General features: G+C 42.5%; 1 protein-coding gene across 1 annotated transcript in view; it reads right to left on the bottom strand.

Annotated features, from left to right (window-relative positions):
* Positions 1–744: 744 nt before the first annotated feature.
* The window catches only part of SNX30 (sorting nexin family member 30), a 47884-nt gene continuing 28071 nt past the window's right edge, over positions 745–20557 (bottom strand). Inside the window, exons 4-9 of the mRNA XM_054397877.1 lie at positions 19352–19510; positions 16857–17052; positions 16018–16217; positions 9329–9415; positions 2658–2810; positions 745–804 (exon numbers count right to left, since the gene is read on the bottom strand). Of these exons, the coding sequence (XP_054253852.1) occupies positions 745–804; positions 2658–2810; positions 9329–9415; positions 16018–16217; positions 16857–17052; positions 19352–19510 (855 nt within the window). The remainder of the gene's footprint in view (positions 805–2657; positions 2811–9328; positions 9416–16017; positions 16218–16856; positions 17053–19351; positions 19511–20557) is intronic.

The raw sequence follows: 20557 nt of genomic DNA, 5'->3' as shown, positions 1-20557 counted from the left end.
ACCACTAGGCTGATTTTGATCCCCAAGTCAGTCACAACTACGCTTCAGCCAACTGACATTACTTCATAATCACCAAGATAAATAAAGATACTCAATATGAACCAACAGCATGCCACACTCACAAAAACCACAGTTCATGCTTGCATCATAGGCTATCTGCAGGTGGTGTTGGTATGTTCTTCCTAGGACCAGCCCAACTCCACACAGAAAAGTCTCCAGAAACCATTTTATCCATAGGGAGCACACAGGTAGTAAGTAGCAAACCAGAAAATATTAATCTCCAGCCTTTCCCTGTCCATCCCAAAACAAAGTAAGGATTAGTTAGGGAGTAAGTAATTTTTTTTTTCTTTGCAAACAAACCAGAAGGGTAATAAAGATGTCATTTGGCACCTTGCAGTAGAGTTTTATCTTCATCTTTTTAGTGTTCAACTCATCAGTTCCTTCCAGACTAGAGAGGTAAGTTTTATAAAGATCCCCGTGCACTTTCACTATAAACCCCCAATCACTCCATAGGATAAAGAAGGAACCATTCAAGATAACTCAAAAAGATGAAACATACCCCAGTTTAAACAGAGAAAGTGAGGAGAGAAAAAAAAAATAAAATCAAAGAGTTTTCAGAGCATCTGTTCCAGCTTATGTGCAGCTGGCATTTCAGTTAGCTTGACAAAAGGAGTTCTTCAAACAGTTCCAGTATGTCTAGTGGTACTGGGCACAGAAGTGCTAGACTGTCCATGAAGGTACTTCTTATTTGGTCTCTGGCTTGTCTTGCAATAGTGGTATAATTGACTCCCACGCCGTAAGGCACTGAAGAAAGAAATAAAAGAATTTTGAAATGGACTGTACATCAGTTCTTGTAACTTCTGACCAACTCCTCCAAACAAACAGAATACAAGTTCAAAAAGGGCAGCTGGGTCTTCACAGATCATTACAGAAAGAGGGAGAAAACCCCACAATCTCAAACAGCAATAAAGTGTTCAGAAAGAATAACTGCAGTTTTCAACGAAAACAAATTAAAGCTTTCTGAAGTCATCAGGTGGCTCAAGCCATTAAGGGGAAAAAAAAAAAATCAGAACACACAGGATTTCATACTATCAAGTTGGATTATTCCAGAATTCCATAATACCAAGTTAGATTAGTTAGCTGAGGAATACCACAGCTTGCAGCTGGGCAGACAAACTGTTTCTAGCAGAAATTCACATCTTTCTGGTGTGACTGTGGGAGAGGGCTGATTTGGACACAATGGCAGAACACCTCCAGCAAGTTTATTTGAAATGCATTCGAGGAATATAATTCAGAGACACAGCATACTCCAGTACACCTCTGGGACTTGACTCTGCTGCTGCTGAACTGGTAGTGTCTGGTATAGTAAGATGAATGGAGTCTGGTTTCCGGATCACTCCAGGCTTTGGAGTCCTTTCCCCAGACACAAACTTACTCCAGTCCTCCTGCTGTGTGCCATTATTTTCAACCATGTATAACCCAGACATCAAATTGGACAAATGCAGGCAGAATACATATTATTAAACATTGGTAATGGGCAAACTCATTACCAGCTCTTATACTTAATAGTGACCATTGTCAAGCGTCTTCCCACTAATCTTGCTGGTTGTACTAAAGGTGGAAAGAGTACTTCTATTCGTGTATCCAGATTAGTTGCTTCCCTACCAAAAAGCTTCCTTGCTGAAGCTCAGAGCAAAACTCAAAGGTACAGATTTAACTATTAATTGCAGAGATACTGCTGGATGTTCAGTGGAATCTTTTAACACCCCATTCCACAGCAGCCTCAAGAGAGAGAAGAGACCAGGGTGAAGGAAGTTCTGTGTGACTAGTTATGAATGACTGACATGACAGATACTAGAAGTAGTAAAGGATGTGCATATTAATATCACTTGGAGAGGCAACCTTGCACAGGAAGAAGTTTGCACAGCAGATACGGAAAAAAGCTATAGGAAAGAAGATAAGGCATGTGACCATGTATAAGCAATATATCAGCTGCTGCATTAGGCAGCACCATTCTAGCATGAAGGAAACCTAGATTAGGAACATATGCAGTTAAATGTCAAGGCCTTTAAAAAGAAATATCTGATGCTGAATCTCTGGTGCATGTGCACCAGCTGATAAAGGGCAGGGGCACCTGACTACGTATTTCCAGGACTAGCATACAAGGGACAGAATTATGCACAGGAGGACAGAGCTTAGAATGATTTCTGCCTACCAGGTGTAATCTTCACATGGATTCAGGAATGTACATGAACCCTTGTAGCTTGGGTCATTAAAAAAAAGGTGGAAACAAAAAAATTTTCTAGTCTGGTAGTACTAGAACATGCAGGTTATGTCTTTTAATTTCCACTACTACCACTCAGCAATTTGTTCAATTCAAGAATGCAATAGGGACAAGCATCCAGGATGAAATACTGTTACAGGATTGCCTTACAAAAGACTCCTAGTCCCATGCAAATCACTTGAGCATGACCAGCAGCTCAATAAATTACGTAAAGGTGCTGCCAAAGAGTAGCTTCCACAGCACTAGAGAACTGATTTAGATGTCCAAGATTCTTTTCTTCAAGACAGTGTGAAGATTTCATGAAGAACTATAACCACCTCAGATGAAAAGTAATTACTCTTATTCCTGCCAGTGTTCCAGCAGTGCCACCTACCTTCTCGTAGTATTGAATGTTCTTATCTGCCATCCCCATGAGTAGCTGCCTAAAGTCTTGTCTTTTGTTGTTCTGCCATCTCTCCATATCTGCTTTCAGGTCAGCATTGAAACACTCTACTCGGTCTTGACATTTCTCCACATCTGTAGGTACCTGCAGGAAAAGAAAGGAAGATTGAAACAGTCACTGAGAGTGAACTACTAATTCTGGACTGCTGAACTAGCTCAAATCTCACAGAGGAAGGGGTAAGTTAACAGTCTGGTAGTTACCTTGAATAAATCCAGTTATGGTTGCAGGGACTAAAGCCCTAATTCTGTGCTAGTGAGAAGACAAGATTGCCTAATTTGTTTTCTACCATTTAAGTGGTACACAGTTGTGCTCATCCACCTCCAAGCCAGATAGAGGCAGACTGAGGAAGAACTTGCTAGAGGCATATAGAAAAAGAAAACTACTAGATGCAATTGTTGGGTGTCTAGGTTCAGCTCCTAGTTCTCAAACTGAGCAGACTGACTACAGCTCCAGAGCAAGTTTTTCTTTCCCTTCCCATTTACAGTTGCACTAGGCATTCCCCCATTTACACTAGTGTGTATGAAACAACATTTATGTTTGCCCAAAGTGCTGAAAAAAGACCTCAGTGTTATCTCTCAACCACTGCATACAAACAGCAATGATCACCCACGGCTGTGGAATAAAACTCCCAAGCCTCCAGTTTCTAGCTTCCACTTTTAACCTTACAGGCTGTCTATAAAACAAATTAAATGAAAGTGCAGAGCACTAACGATCATTACTGTTGATTGGCTCATAGGCTTTGGTCTCACTGTTGGACATCTAATCACACAAGCAATAGGAGAAATCTTGAAGGACAGCCTATAGCAAACCTAGTAGTCACCAGCCCAAGGTAGATGCACATTAGACCAAAGAATCATAGAATGGTTTGGGTCAGAAGGGACCTCCAAAGGTCCCGCAGTAAGCAGGAACATCCTCCACATCAGATTGTGCAGAGCCTTGTCAAACCTAACTTTGAAGAGCTCCAGGGATGGAGCTTCAACCACTCCCTGGGCAACCTGTTCCAGTGTTCCACCACCCTCACGGTAAAGAGCTTGTTCCTAATGTCCAATCTAAATCTTCTCTAGTTTAACACCTTTGCCCCTCACCCTATCACTGCAGGCCTTTGTAAGCAGTCTCCCTCCATCCTTCTTGTAGTTCTCCTTCAGGTACTGGAAGGCCACTATTAGGTTTCCCCAGAGCCTTCTCTTCTCCAGGCTGAACAATCACAGCTCCCTCAGCCTGTCCTCATTGCAGAGGTGTTCCAGCCCCTTGATCATTTTATTGGCCCTCCTGTCCTTCTTGTGTTGTGCGGCTCCATAGCCAGACACAGTATTCCAGGTGAAGTTTTACCAGAGCAAAGTGGCAGAATCACCTCTCCATCTGCTGGCCACACTTTTCCTGATGCAGGCCAGCATGTGATTTGCCTTCTGGGCTGCAAGCACACATTGTTGGCTCATGTCCAGCTTCTCATCCACTAGCACCCCTAAGTCCTTTTCTGCAGGGCTGCTCTCAGCCTGATTCCTAGGATTACTCTGACCTAGGTGCACTTTGCCTTATTGAACTTCATGAGATTCTCTTCAGCTCACCTCTCCAGCCTGTCCAGGTCCCTCTGGATGGTATCCTGTCCTTCAGTCTTATCAACTGCACCACTTGGCTTGGTATCATTTGCAGACTTGCTAAAGGTGCCCCCAATCTCACTGCCCATATCAGTGCTGAAGATATTGAACAGCACTGGTCCCAAAACAGACCCTTGAAGGACACCACTTGTCACCTGTCTCCATCTGGACATGAAGTCATTGACAACTACCTTTTGAACGTAATCATCCAACAAATTATTTATCGAGAGTCCACCCATCAAGTCCATCTCTCCAGCTTAGAAGGAGGATGTTGTGTCAAAGGCTTTACAAAGAAGTTCGTGTTCTTTGCTTACATTTTAACTAACATCATGTATACCACCAGGCAACTACATCACCAATTGACAAATGTTTCTTCCAGCAGGAAAACCATGAACACTTTTCTCTCCCTTCTGCTTGTGCTGGATGGCCTACACAGATGGGAAACCTGCAAGGACATGCAGGCTAAGCCCATGACCTCAGAAGAAGAAACCCATGAGCTCTAACACACACACACATAAGGGAACTTCTACTCTAGAAGCCACAACTTGCATAAAAGGCAAGATGAAGAAGAATATTTGCAGAAGCTTGTAGTGGCTCCTCTTATACTTGATACTTTCAGGAAATTTCCATCTTCTTTGAGGGGAATGAAGGAATAGGATGAAAAGATTGTGTAAGTTTCAGGTGGTTAACAATATGGGAAGTTAGAGGTGTGCTACTGCTTTGGAGTCTGGAAAGGTGCACTGTTTAAGGAGAAACCACTCACTGGATAAGGAGGTGGCTGGCTGCATTCAAAGAGTTGCACGTCGTGTCTCAGTTTTCAAATGACAAGCAGTGACAAGTGATGTCCCTCAAGGGTCAGTACCAGGACCAGTGCTGCAACATGGACAGTGAAATTGAGTGCAACCTCAGCAAGTTTGTGGATGACATCATGCTGTGTGGTCCAGCTGGCACGCTGGAGGGAAAGGATGCCAAGAGGGACTTGGACAGGCTTGAGAGGTGGGCACAAGCTAACCACAAGCCAACTTCAACAAGGCCAGGTGACAAAAAGTGGGGCTGTTCAGCCTGGAGAAGAGAAGGCTCTGTGAGACCTTGTATCAGCCTTCCAGTCCCTGAAAAAGGCCTACGAGAAAGCCAGGAAGGGACTTTTTACAAGGCTTGTAGTGATAGGACAAAAGAGAATTGATTAAAGCTTGAGGAGGGCAGAGTTCAACTAGATATTAGGAAGAAATTCTTTACAGTAAGGGTGGAGACACACTGGAACAGGTTGCCCACAGAAGTGGGTGCCCCCTCCCTGGAGGTGTTCAAGGCCAAGTTCAATAAGGCCTTGAGCAATGTGGTCTAGCAGGGGGTATCCCTGCCCAGAGCAGGGGGGTTGGAACTAGATGATCTTTAAGGACCTTTACAGCCCAAACCACTGTAGGAATCCATGAAACATATCAATCTGTTTTTCTCCATGATGTGGATTAGGGCCAATCACTGAAGTATTATATCAACTAACACTCAGAGAAGCTCTTCAAGACACAGGAAACACCTCCTTCATATTCAGAGGATTTGAGTACCCTTTTATTCATGCAACTGGAGTTACATGCTACTTGAGGGTTCAGTAGCTACACACTTCCCCCCTCTAAACATTATGATTCTGGCTAAAGGATCCACTCTGCTGCAATTCCAGGCATAATGTTCCCTTATACACTTTGGAGAACTACCAAGTCAGTGACTTGAAGACTTAGAAGATGCTCCCCTTTAAAGGGAAAATGCCATATTTTTAAGTAGTCTATCTTAATGGGAAAGGTTAAGCTATCAACAGAAAAAGTCACGAAGTCTAGCAGCAAAACCACAGATTTTCCAAACCAATTAAATTAGTTTCCAAGCACTCACCCACTTCCTGCTTCTGTCAGGATCTCAAATCACAATGAAGAGAAGAGAAAAAAACCAAACCAACCACAAAAAAAAAAGCTGTTCTTTCTCACAACCAGTTCTCATGCAGGCCAGGCTGAGAAAGCTGAAGGCTACAGTGTGATCAGATTAACCTACCCAGAGATCAGTAAATGGATCATATATGCTCTAAGAAACAAAAGCAACAACCTCCAGCTAAGTCTCCACAGGCATCATGAAAGCAGTGTCTGCATGTGCACCACTCCTGTTTGGGAGCTTTCCTTGCAAAACTGCAGCTTCCTGGAGCAGAAGTTGCAACTGACTAGCTAAAACAAAAATTTAATTTCACTAACAGCTTTTGAGCACTTTATATCTTGCATAAGATTAATAAAAAGAGGCTATAGTTCAAACACCAAATTTGGCCATAAATTGAAATATCAACGCTGAGACTATCTGAGTTTACTAGTGGAGATACTAAGTATTGGCTAGCAATTAGGAACTGAGAAAAGATGACTAGACTTTGGGGGAAATTGCTACTTTCTTACTGATGGTTTCTCTCAGACCAAAATAACTCAAAAAAACCCAAAACCTTAATCCTAATAGTATTAACAAGTTACAACTGGTTCAAACTCCAATACACTCTGGAAGGACCCATCACTGTTTTAGTAAGTCAATTAAAACTGAGATTATATGCAAGCAAGACCTAAGCATGACATTTTATATTCAAGAGCCTGGTCACCTCATATGATATGAGGTTCTGTATCTACACCTATTCCTTTTTTTCTCTCCTTTCCTACACACATACATGATCACAGTATATTAGAGGTTGGAAGGGGCCTCCAGAGATCAGAGCTCATCCCCCCTGCCAGAGCAGGATCACTTAGGGTAGTCTGCACAGGAATGCATCCAAGTGGGTTTTGAAAGTCTCCACAGAAGGAGACTCCACAACCTCCCTGGGGAGCCTGTTCCAGTGCTCCATCACCCTCACTGTAAAGAATTTTCTCCTCTTTTTGAGGTGAGTTTCCTTCTCTGGGGACATTCAAAACCTGCCTGGACATGATTCTCTACAACTTGATCTAGGTGTCCCTCCCTTAGCAGGAAGGGTAGGACAGATGATCTCTATAGGTCCCTTCCAACCCCTGTGATTTTCTGAAAACCATCTCCACTGTGGGTTGGAAATGGCTAAGTGCAGTGGTTCACCACTGTACTTGTTAGAAACAGAAAGGCTGCTGACTCTGCACTAATACTCTTCCATTACCATTAAAACACACCACACTCACAAGCTAGGCTTTCAGTGTAAACTTCAGCATTCTGATCAGTATTTGCTCACAGGTATTTACAGCAGCCCTACAAGTCCTCTGCATTTGTAGGCCGTTGAGTTCTGAGCTGATCATCCCAATGGGAGAATGATCTAATGACACTGAGCTTTGTGAAGCCAGACAGATTACTTGTACAGCAAGTCGCAGAATGCCCTCCAGTGGAAGAGATCAACAAGTCATGACAGGCTCTCATTTTGTGATCAACAAGCAGCCCTTTTTCTCCTTTATTTTTTGTTTAGCTTGTTTTTCTGTTGTTGAGTTTTAATTGGGGGTTTTTGGTTGGTTTTGTTTTTAAACACAATTTCTGACAAACCAGCTAAACACGCTGAACACAAATGCTGCTCGTTTATAACCCAGCTCAAGCCCTTCTGTCTGCTTTTAGCTTCCAGTAAGCCACAGCCAGGAGACATGACTGAATGTAAGACATACTGCTAGCCACAGCTCCAAGCTACTAGCTCTTACAGACCAAGACATTCCTTCTAGGTGGAGAGGATCTGGAAATCTCAAGCTAGTGTTCTGCAAATATGCAAGGTTTGTTCAACTTCACCTTGTAAATGATACAAAAGACTTAAATGTCAGATAAAAAGGGGTATAAGGATTTGCCAAAAGATATGATTATACTCTGGAAAGGTGAGCATGTTCCCCCAGTTTTGTCCAAATGTTCTTAGATAGCTGTTTAAGTGCTGTACTTCACACAATAAGCCCACTCAGAGCCAAGACACAAAAGCTTTTAGAATAAGTGAGAGATCAGCAAAGTTCAGCAATTCTGATTGCTGCAACAAATCCTTATGGCTAAAAAACACTCATTTGGCTTGCTGCATATGCTAGATTTAGTTCCCTCCATCTGCACACAACTTGTTAGAATACCTGTTTCTATGAAGGAATATACCCCATGGAAGTAAGAGCACCTGACACACCTGCCTGCTGGGAGGCAAGCACAAGTCCAAAATACAAGAACACCACAAGATACCCAAGACACCACTACCTGTAGAGTATGTGACAGACAAAAACAGAAAAATACTAGTTTGCATTTCTAGGCCATGGCCCTCTTCATCTTCTTAAAGATACTTTGTAAGTCTTCTGCAAGATTATCATACATTATCCATAACGATGGAAAATCATCCATTGGCAAATAAAGACGAAGGGGAACTGGAAAGAAAACAAACAAAAAGCCCCCACCAAGCAGAGGAACAGAACAAACCCTGCTGTCATGGCTGGTGGAAAATGCAGTGATTTAAGGTATGGCTTTTGCACATTGCTTTGAGCAGAAAGCAGGTGGCAGCATAAGCACATCAGTACACGGCTTTGCTTCTCCATGAAGCCCAGCCAAAACCTGTCGTGTGGTGATGCTGCTGTGTCTGTTCAGCACCACAGAATTCCCTAGTAAAAGAGGCAAAATATGGAATCTACCACAGCCAAAACAGGTGTCCTGCAATACAGTTAATCAGTGCCAGGGCTTGGACCTTAACTTGGCTAAGTGACATGCTGCTAGGTCACCAGGACTGCTCTACCACTGCTTCAGCCCATGTCACTAAACACTCCCAACTGATTGCTGGCTATTATTCAAGTGTCACACAGGCTAGAGCCACCCGGCTCTGAGCAGTGGGAGATCAGTAATACCAAGGTTGATAGAGTATGTTCATACCTAGGTCTTCATTTCATATCAACTTGTCGACAAACTTCTGTTCTGCCAGAAATTGCAAGCAAACTGCCAGCCCTCAACAAAGGAAGTTCTGTTTCTCCATTGTTCCCAGGAAAGAAGACTCAGTGCAAGCCTAAATTAAATTTCTGTATAGTAGTTTTAAGTGCTCACCTTCGGACGGTCTTCTTTTTTCAAGGCTACTGCTTCCAGTTTTGCTTCATACTCTGCTTGAACTTGGTCTCTCTTCTTCAACACGTTCTATGGGCAAGAGAAGAGACAGCTATGAGAGGAATCCTTCTGGTTCCTTCCTTCCACACCCTGCACTAAACTGTGAAGTGATATAGCTCAATTGCTAACTCAGTCACAAATCAGGCTTTCAGACTTACTGTGTCCTATTTTAGAGTATTTAGGAAGTAGCATTTAAAAAACAAAGAGCATTTATTATCCAAGAGCTGGAAGGGTCAGATAAAATTCAACTCTTGGACAAGGTGGAGTGTGCAAGACAGCCACTGCCATGTAACCATGGATATAAGTAGTTCTTCCCCATGAGAGTGGTGAGAGCCTGGAATGGGTTGTCCAGGGAGGTGGTTGAGGCCCCATCCCTGGAGGTGTTTAAGGCCAGGCTGGATGAGGCTCTGGCCAGCCTGATCTAGTGTGAGGTGTCCCTGCCCATGACAGGAGGGTTGGAACTAGATGATCCTTGTGGTCCCTTCCAGCCCTGACTGATTCTATGATTCTATAACCTAAGTAAATTCAATTCTTCAGTTCACCTATTGGCACAGAAAGGATCAAAGCTGCCAAGGACTACTGCAAAGCTTTTGATATCCTGAAGCAGCAGAGACAACAGACTGGACCAAGAGCTAGAGGAAGGGCAGCACACAAGTTGTTACATCTCGCTTTCACTTGCAAACACTCCTCAAAGTCCTCTACAGCAAGCTGCTACCTTCTCATGTTTGATCTAAAAGCAAAGCTTCCGTTTGTTCTTTTGGGGGTGGTGGGGTTTGGGTTAATTAAAAAAAAAAAAAAAGGATTATGAAAGCACAATTTATGTGAAAAGCACAGAACTAGCTACATCCACTAAACATTTTGACAGAGTACTCTCAGACTAGAGAACAAAAGATAAGGGTATTATCATGTTACACACATAAGCCTAGATCTTCACTAAGATTATACTACAGCATTTAAACTTAAAAGCAACCACAAAAAGTAGGTCTAAGAATATACTACTAAATAATACAATATTTGTGTCTGCAAGAGTGGGAAACTTACTTCTTCAGTCTTCACAAGGAAATAACTAGTAATTTATTATTAATTCAGTTGATGCAAAGCTATTATTAAAAATGCTCAGAGAGAAGTCAGCCAACTCACTGCTAAGGCACCTGTAAATCTGAACTGTGGCAGCCAACCTGGCCAGTTAATGCTTTATGTCTTCTCTTATGCCACCCAGAATGAATTACACCACTAGGACAAAAGGAGGTAATGTGCCATTTTAAGTTTCAGGCAAGGCTAGTAAAGCAGCACCAGTCATGTGCAGTGATGCCTACATAACAGCTATTTAAAACAGTAGTTCTCAGAACTAAGAGCCAGTCTAGACAAGAACTGTCTCCTAATTACAGAAGTACAAGCACTGTATCATCGTTTTCCCCCTCCTCCCTCTTAAGTCAAAGGAAGGGTATCAGTACAGTTGCTCGAGAGTACAGATAAGAGACTGCAATTAATATTCTTACAAACCTCAGCCCATGAAAAATGGGAATGGCAGCCCATCCACAATACCGCTGTTGGTCTAGGCAAGAAAGGGGGCAAAACTGAAAAATACACCTTCAACGTCTTAACCCTCCCTTTTGCCCCCAAAAGAGATTGTTGTGTTCGCTTGAAAAAAACAACATTCCCTTCCACATAATCTAAGCAATTATGTGGAATAGCCCTTAAGCAACTGTGGTTACCAACACAACAAAAACCTAAGATTTAACAGGTATTTCTACTTTGTACTGCCTTTTGAACCTGAGCCAATTGAATTTTCTTCTCAGAAAAACAACTGCCTCGAACAATTGCATTCAGCCTTTAGGAGCCTGGAATCAGTGCAGCAAGCTAGAGCTGTACCAGTAGCCAATGATTAATACCAGATTCAAAGGGCAGGTGTCTTATTTCTCCTAAAGTGCTCAAGTCCATCCACTGTGTACCATTAACAATACACTTCTCAATACAGCTTTAAGTATCCATTAACAGTCGACCTGTAAGTGATGAGAAAAACATTGCCTTCCTTCTCACTTGTCCTTTGTGTGAAAGGAAATCTTTCCTCTGGCACGTCCAGGCAATCTCCCCGCAGTTGCAGATCAATATGTTAATGCTTCAGCAGATCCTCTGAAAAGCTCAGTACCAAGCATCCCCAGACTTACCACAGACCATGCAATACTTATGCTAGTTAAGGCTTTAGAGAACGAATATTTTAGAATAAAAATGTTTTTTAATTTTTTTTTAAAGTGGTTAGAAACTAACACCAAACAGAAAAAAAAAAACAAACAAACCACTCACCACAGAATTAAATCACTGGTCCCTGCAGAAGCAAGGCTAGCTTGCTTTCAAGAGACAGGTTCTTCGCCATTTTGTATTATTTGAAACATCTCACCTTGGCCCATGTTTCTGAATGAACTTCAGGAGTTTTGCCATCAGCCTCCTTTCTCAAACTGCAATCCCATGCCAACTGTACATCACAAAGCCTCCCACTACTACTGGACCTCACAACAGGACCATTATTTACTGCATGCCTTTAGAGAGCTATTCGTGTAGTGCTTGTTTTAAATATGTGTTTAAAATAATGTCCAAGCACATAGCAGGGGATCATATCATCTGAGAAGCCTTTCTGGCAGTGTTAAGCATACAGAGTTGACTCTTTAAAATATCAGCATTGAATTACGTAGAGCAGCATTGACCCTCTGCACTCGCCTCCCTGAGGAACACCAGCCTACCACAAAGGAAGAAGTTAGGAAGAAGTTCTGCACCATGAGGGTAGTGAGACACTGCAGGGAGGTGGTAGAAGCCCCATCCCCAGAGATTTTTAAGGCCAGACTGGATGGGGCTCTGAGCAACCTTGTCTAGTGAGAAACATCCCTGCCCATGGCAGGGGGCTTGGAACTATATGATCCTTGAAGCCCCTTCCAAACCCAGCAGTTCTATGATTCTATGAAATTATGTGGTATCACATGTCTGCTGACAAGGCCCTCAGTGCACTGGGATTCAAGATGTCATCTGGCAATCTCATGCATGGCCTGTGTTTCTTTCCCACACCCATTTTAACTCCAGCCCATGCTGTCAGCCTCTCCCTATTCTGCAAATCTTTCAAACAAACCCAGTGACAGGCTTCCCTGGAGTCAGACAGTATTTCTTTCCACCACAGCTACTGAGCTTTTCCTCTGTATGCACAGATCCCTCGGGCTTCTCACCTCAGGCATAACAGTGCTCCTGGATACAATAAAGATGACCATTCACCTCCAAAACAGTGAAGATAATTCTTACTCTGAAAAATATTTGCTCAGCTAGAGATTGCTCTACAAATCAAGTTCCCACACTTATACCTGGGGCACAGTGTGCAGCAGAGAAAGCTAACATTGCATTGAACTCTCTGTACCTAAAGACTTAGTTTCAAGTACCCTGTCCAAAAGCTATGCTCTGTAAGGTGTTAATTTCACAAGCAGGCCTTACAAGACCTAATGAATAGGACTACATTGCTAGTGAAGAGAATAGTTTCCTGCATTCCAAGAGCAGTCAGCCCCCTTTGCAGTTATTTAGTTTTACAGAGTCAAGAAAAACAGTTCTGCAGCTGCTTTGTGCAGAAATAGCAACAAACTGGTATTTCCCAGCACAAGAAATTGGCACATGGTATGACCCAAGACATTTCAGTTTTAGTGTTTTAGAGGAAATGAAAAATGGTCTGCATTGGCTAACAGCAGTTTTCATCCTTGATTTTCAGAAAGATTAAAGTCTAACAAGATGCCCAAGCTGAACACTAAGTTTGCAACATGATCCTTACTTACTATTTACTGCTATTTTTCAAGTGTACTGTCTAGATCCAAGCAGTTCCAAAGCAAAAGCACAGTGAGTATGTTGAGTCTGTTACTAGAGAATAGCAGACAGAAGAGTTAATCCCTTAGGGCACTAGAAAGGCAACAGTCTACAAATTAAGCTAAAAAGAAAGGATTTCTCCAGCTGAAGAGGTACCTCAGGCAGTTAAACAGTACTTACCACATGGAGAGCAGCATTAAAAGACTTGCAGCTAAACTACCTATTGGCTTCAAGACTGCACTCAGTGTCTTTGTCATCATCTCACAAGAGCCTTTTTAGAATGTGGCTGTCTCCAAGCCAACAGGTAGTCTTTAATGCTGGCTAAGTACTGTTTAACTGCCTGAAGGACCTCTTCAGCTGAAGAAATCCTTGCTTTTTAGCTTACAAAATTCTTCCCCCACTACATTTGTAAAAAGCACCTCTCACAACTCAGCTTACCACTTGAGATGCCATCTCCAAAAGGCCCTGGCATTTGCAGCATTGACAGCCAGATGTTCTAGGCTAGAAGCTTTAGCCACTAACCTCATGCTCTGTTTATTTCAAAGCACATGTACAACTCTTTCTACAGAATAAAGATAAGTCTAAACACATTGGTTCAAGGCTTCCACCAATACATGGATGTTAGTCTTGTAAAGAAAATACACCTTATTTATGCTGGGGTCATTACCAAGACTATGAAAGCAAAGAATATACTCCTGGAATTTACACAAAGGCTTCTGCAAGAATACTTCAGCCAGGCAAGACAGGAGCCATACAACTATCCATCTAAAGCTGTGAAAAGGAATCTGCAAGTAAATGTCTCAATTCTCAGTTTGGGAAGTATAAAATGACTAAGATAGAAAGGACTACCATGTTCAGACTGTAGGTGTACAATGGGCTATTTGGTCTTTAAATAACTGCATACTACAGCCTTGTAATTGTTCCAAGTGGAGACTCCTCAGAATGACTTTGTTAGCACCATGTAGAGGGACTGGTGATACACACAGTACCATAGGCATGTGGTGAAAAGCTAACAGCCAAACTGAAGTCCTTGGTTTCAGTCTTCAGTGCAATTAACTAACTCTTTCACTGTGTGACTGAGGGGTGGACCACTTGCTGGATACAGAACTGGGTGGATGCACTCAGAGCTGCATTCAATGTCTCAACGTCCAGAGACCAGTGACAAGTGGTGTCCCTCAGGAGTCAGTAATGGAACCAGTGCTGCTTAACATCTTTGTCAGCAATATGGACAGTGGCATTGAGTGCACCCTCAGCAAGTCTGTGGATGACACCAAGCTGTGTAGTCTTCCTGACATGCTGGAGGGAAGGGATTGCTGCTCAGAGAGACTTGGACAGGGTTGAGAGGTGGGTCCAAGCCAACCTCAGGAAGTTCAAAGCCAAGAAGTGCAAGGTCCTACACCTGGGTCAGGGCAATCCCAAACACAAATATAGGCTGGGAAAGGTGTGGCTCAAGAACAGTCTTGAGAAGAAATACATGGGCATGTCAGACGATGAAAAGCCCAACATGAGCTGGCAATGGGTGGTTGCAGCCCAGAAGGTCAAGCATGTCCTGTACTGCATCAAAAGAAGTGTGACCAGCAGGATGAGGGAGGTGATTCTCCCCTCTGTGCTTCTGAGACTCCACCTGGATTATTGTGTTTAATTCTGGTGCCCTCAATGTAAAAGGGACATTGAACTGCTGGAGCAGGTCCAAAGGAGGGCCACAAAGATGATCAGAGGGCTAGAACGCATCTCCTATGAGGACAGACCACAAGAGATGGGGCTGTTCAGCCTGGAGAAGAGAACCTAGAAGAGGTCTACAAGAAAACCAAGAAGGGTGTTTTTTAAAGGGATTGTTGTGATAGAATGAGAGGGAATGGACTGAAGCTTGAGGAGGTCAGTTTTAGACTAGATATGAGAAATAAATTTTTTACAATAAGCATGGTGAGACACCAGAACAGGTTGCCCAAGAAGGTATGGATGTCCCCTCCCTGAAGGTGTTCAAGGACAGGTTGGATGAGGCCTTGAGCAACCTGGTCAAGTAGGGGGTGTCCCTGCCCATGGCAGTGGGGTTGGAATTAGATGATCTTTAAGACCCCTTCCAACCCAAACTATTCTAAGAAGCTGATTTACTACCAGTGGTTCTTAACCTTGACAGTATAAAAACTCCATTAAGTAGCTTTCATTACTTCTGTATAAGCAGTAAGATATTGACTTCTTAGAGGGATTAAGAGTCCCAGAACAACATCCTTAAGCAGTTTCTTTGTATACAGAACTTAACAGAACTTGAAAACTTCATATCCTGTCTAGAGTATGAGAATAGAAGAGGAAGCTGTGTCTGTCACTTGGACACAGGGTTCTAAAAAAGGCCACTCAACCCTGCTACATAAAACTGACAAGACCTGTTAATACTACCTTTTCTGCAAGGCCAAATACTGACCCTGGAGTGATAAACTGAGACGTGACTTTACTTTCTAGTAATTGAAAGAGAAGATTCTAGCCAGCCACAATGCCTCCTACAGAGGCCTCTTCCTGCCACTCCAGAGAAGGAGCAACTCTACACATTTTGCGAGCACCCTAGCACTACTGACCTAAACTTGACTGAATAGCAGAGCAGACAGATAATGCCACCCATGCAGTACCCTGCTGCTAAACATACTTAGTTTTGATCTGGTTTTTAAACCATTCTTCTACCTATTGTATGATTCGCGTTCTCACTTTTTCCACCACCAGCATTCTCACTGTTATAAAGGATGCACTTGCTAATCCATCATTCAATTCAAACACAAGAATAGTCTCTTCTGCCATAAGGCTCACTTTACCTTCATTGACTCTGAGTACAATATATATTCCCTAAGCACAGGCAGGAAGTCTTCTGTCATTTCTTCACTGAGTTCTTCAAGAGCTGTGCAACAGTTCCCAATACAGGCAGACACTCCTTCCAGTGGCTCTGACAGCTCAACCTCCAGCCCTCCCCAGGTTGAATAAACAGGTCCATATTCTCGTAATTCCACCAAGTATTCTGCAAGAGGCAGGTGGAAAAGTGGATTAACAGAGTGAGTCTCAAAGATCTGCAAACACTCATATCAAACAGGAGAAACTACACGCCAAGCTTAGCAAATAGTAACTCCCTGAGGAGTCAAGTCTTGTATTGCATTAGCATCTTAATAGACATGGCTGCACAGGTGACAGGTCCAAGATGACTCCTGCTTAACTCCCCATTTGTACAAGCTTCCAATACAAATACACTTGCATCTATGCAGTAGCCAAAGTAATTTTTTTGAGCATATGTAAAACTTGACTCTACTAAGAGAGGTCTGTAAAGATTATCTTCATCTAGGAATTCCATCTGTACTGCTCCAGATGGAATCTATAAGTTTTTCCTCCTCCCAAAAGTCTTTCTAAAAATTACTCTAGTGTGAAAGCAGGTTGATACAAACAAGAGCAAATTAACAAAAAAACAAAAAAAAAAAAAAAAAAGAGAGTTGCTAATATAAGATACTGTGTTAGGCTGTGGGCCAGTTTTAAATCTCTAAGAGGCACTAGAGATTTGCTCTATGTGTGGCTCTTTACAGTCCAGAATTACTGACACAAGTTGCCTTGGTTGTGTCAAACAAAACAAGATACAGAGCACTCAGTTGTTACAACCTTGAGTTCTTACCCAACTGTTCCTTGATAATTCGTTGTGCTATTCTGTCAATGGTACCAAGCTTTAGAGAGAATGTGTCTAAATATTCCCCAATGGCTGCAAACTCCAGTGGTCGACTTCTTAATTTGTAGCCTCCTGTGACATACTTGACAGACTCCCCCATCTTTGATAGCAATGCCATTCCTTGCTTTTTGTAGGCATTAAGATCCTAGGAAGTTAAGAAAAAAAAATTAGAAATATTTCAGTTAGATGTTGGAAGATTAATACAGTGAAGGACACTTCCCAGACAAGACAAAATCTTGTGAAAATAAGAGATTAATATGTGACAGTCTTGGACAAAACCTCACTTTGTACAAGCTGTACAGCTAACCACAGAAAGACAAGATATGCAGCAGAATGGTATAAAGTACAACACAAATAAATGGTCCACCTTTACACATGACCAGGACTGCCACATCCCTGTATTGGCACTTGGGAAGCAGTGATATTAACAGCTCTGTTTCCATCAATACTATACTATTCATGCCACTCATCCACACATACTTACGTCAAAGCTCACAATATTAGCCTTATGCAAATGTATCAGCTGGTTCTGGTGACCTAGCACAGAGCTACATATGTTATACCTATTTGGTCAGCAGCCTCCTCACACCAGTTATGCAGTTAGATAGAAGGCAGGACAAGACTGTACAGAGAAAGAACATAGCATAGGGAGACTAGCACAGCCACATTGCCTGCACAGATAACTCAAATTTCCTTTACAGGTTTGGAATAAAAAAACCACAACACCCAACATTCAGAAAACCTATGTGAATAAGGTTGTTTGCCTACAAGTTTGAGAGGATTTCACATTGCCATCATATCAGAAAAAAAAGAACTAGTTTTAGCCAAAACACTGTCCGTTCTGCATTTCACTCCTTCCAGCAGGGGTCATTATTCAACACCTCAGAACAGGCTATCACATGCAGCCTGAGGAAGAGATGTTTGAAAACCAAGCAGACCCGTAGAGGTCAAGAATCCAGACATAGTATTACAGCCTAGGCTAAAAGCTTAATTGTTCTTGAAAAAAAAAAAAAAAGAGAAAAAAACTAGAACAGCCATCTTCAAAACATGTGCTGTGTTATTCTTTTCAAAAGCTTATACGTAGGTCAGATGCAAATCTGATTAAGAGAAGATGACATCTCAGCATCTGCTATAATTTTGGACTATGTCTGCATTTTAATGTGGTGGTACCTTGACTCCCGGGTTTCATCTGCCTTAAGCACTACCTGCAGACAGGCATCAGAAAAAAACCCTTTTAACTCAATGTTATTCACACACCTTTCAAGCATTCTGGTGTGTTACTGGTCCAAACAGTGAACTCAAAGAAAGGTCTGTTTCTTTTTTTTTTTTTCAGGTGAGAGGTGGCTTCATGACTTCCTGCAGTAAATAAACTCTGTGAAGTCTTAGCACATGGACACCTCACTGCTGCAATACAGCAAGTTCCAACACTAGACACAGCCAGAAAAAGATGTATCCCTTTTCCTCAGCCTTCCCCTGGATGCTTGTCTTCTCAAGGCAAGCCCTGCCCAAGGCTGAGGATAAAGCCCATACCATTTACTTTATAGGGGTGGGAGAACATGACTAAGCAGCTAAGAAAGTTGCATCAATCTTTGGCAGCTAAAAAGCTATTTGTGATTTAACTATCTAAGTCCTAAACAAATTCTGCATTTCTGGCTTGTTCCAGCAGTTAAGTTTGCCATGGAGGTTTGAGAAAGAAAAGGGAACTGGAGACTGAGTCTCACAATACCAGCAAGCATAATTTGAGCTTATTTCAAGCTTGTGCTAAGTGTCACATCTGAGTGAGTTAGTAGAATGTGACATTGGAAAGATGTGCTTTCACAGCTCTCCTGACTTATCAGGTCAAAACCAAGCATGACTGTAGGTCCTCCTAGTCTTATTTAAAATACAGTTCAAAAGACATCCAGAGAAAATTGCACTGTTGCTAGATGAGTCACACAGAAGATGAGCATGAAATTGTTGACTCAGAACAAACAAGAATGAGGTCTTCATGCCTAGCTGAGAGGACAATAAGTGCAACCGGTATAGAAGGCACAAACAAAAATTCAGAAAAACTTTCATGCTTTTGTGCAGGAGACATCCCTCTTCTTTCCCAGAAGAGGATTTTACAAAGTCTACAATTTTCTAAATTTTTAACCTCTCTTGCATCAGAGGAGTACGTTCTAGACGCAGGGACACAAAAATCAAACAGGTCTGGAGAACTGAATTTGTAAACCTGCAGACCACCTCCCTCCCTCTTCCTTCAAGCACAGAGAATCCATATAGTTGTGACCTACAGGTGTCTGTCACACCACACTCAGGGTCCCCAGCAGCTCTGGCATTTTAAGAAAAGCTCTGATCTGCACATGTAGTTTTATTAAAGCCTTTTAATCTTCATTTCAAGGGACTGCAAAGGTACCTGTTCTGTTGTCCCTATCTACGACTGTGTTTGGAAGTCACCGGCTTACCTTGGCTGTGAGAAACACGTTGAAATGCTCATTGAATGAAAGCACGGGGTGATCAGTTATTCTCTTCAAGAATTTGTCTAAAGCCTTCCTCCTTGTCTCCACAAACTCTTCAGAAAAGCGATCGACAACACCTTTCACCACAAATTTCTCAGGAAGAGGCTGTCAGAGACAAGCAAAATATGTTAGAATCAAGAGACCAAAAACTTGCTTCTGTTATTTGGAAACATGTAACGCAATTAAACTCCAGTTTTAACAGGAACCGAAATAGTGATGCAAGGCCTGCTCCAAATGACCCTTGATCTGCTCTGGCCTAATTACTGGCAATTCTGAGTAGCTTCTGCTAGAAGTCACAACAGTGAAGCCCAGGCAGCACTCACTTCTAACATTGCTCAGTAGTTCATAGCTCAGTTCTTCTCTGCCAGTACCCATCTTCAAGCTTCAGCTCCAGACAAGACTGCAGAGGGCACACTATTCACTACAGCAATGCACCCCACCACCCTTCATGTTGAAACGAGGCTGCTCCATCCAAGGAAACACAGAAAATTTAGTCAGTCCACTTATTCTTTTCCCTCCCATTCTGAAGAATTTGGAGCTCCTGTTCAGGGTCCTTCTCTGTAACGCTGATAGTCTGAGCAAAGATAAATGAGGAGGCCTGACACAGGCTGCAGCCCTCCTGAAGCACTTGCACACATGGTCAGTAAATATTCCTGAGAATGTTTGCGTAAGTGACGAAGGTCTGCCAACAGATACACTCCATTTTACTTCTATTTCAACTCCACCAGTTCATCTCTGCAGTTTAGCTTAACACGCAAGCCCAAGTCTGCCTCCAGATTTGCTGGTTCTGCAGTCCCTCCTGTTAACACTTAGACTCCAGATTTCATAGTAAAGCTTCAGATAGATGGCACCTCCTCAAGCTTCAGCATGGTTAGTCTCAGCTCTACCACTCACTCTGCTTTTGTCCGCTCCAGACAGCCTGGGCTCTAAGACAAGTATCAGTTTTAAAACCGTTTCACATTATATTCTTGTGAAATGGTCTGTCCAGACTGATAATGTGCTTGCTCCTGAGCCAGCAAAGACAGCCATTCTCACTCACTTCAGGAATCAGAATTCTTCTCTGAAATCTGGGAAAAAAATACTTCAAAAGAAAGAAAAAACGAACTAAAAAAAACCAGCACAAAGTGTGTGCATGTCTTTCCCATCATACCC

Source organism: Indicator indicator, chromosome Z (assembly GCF_027791375.1).
Source record: "Indicator indicator isolate 239-I01 chromosome Z, UM_Iind_1.1, whole genome shotgun sequence".
Taxonomy (NCBI): Eukaryota; Metazoa; Chordata; class Aves; order Piciformes; family Indicatoridae; genus Indicator; species Indicator indicator.
The sequence above is the reverse complement of the archived record's forward strand: the minus strand, read 5'-3'. Positions and strand labels throughout refer to the sequence as shown.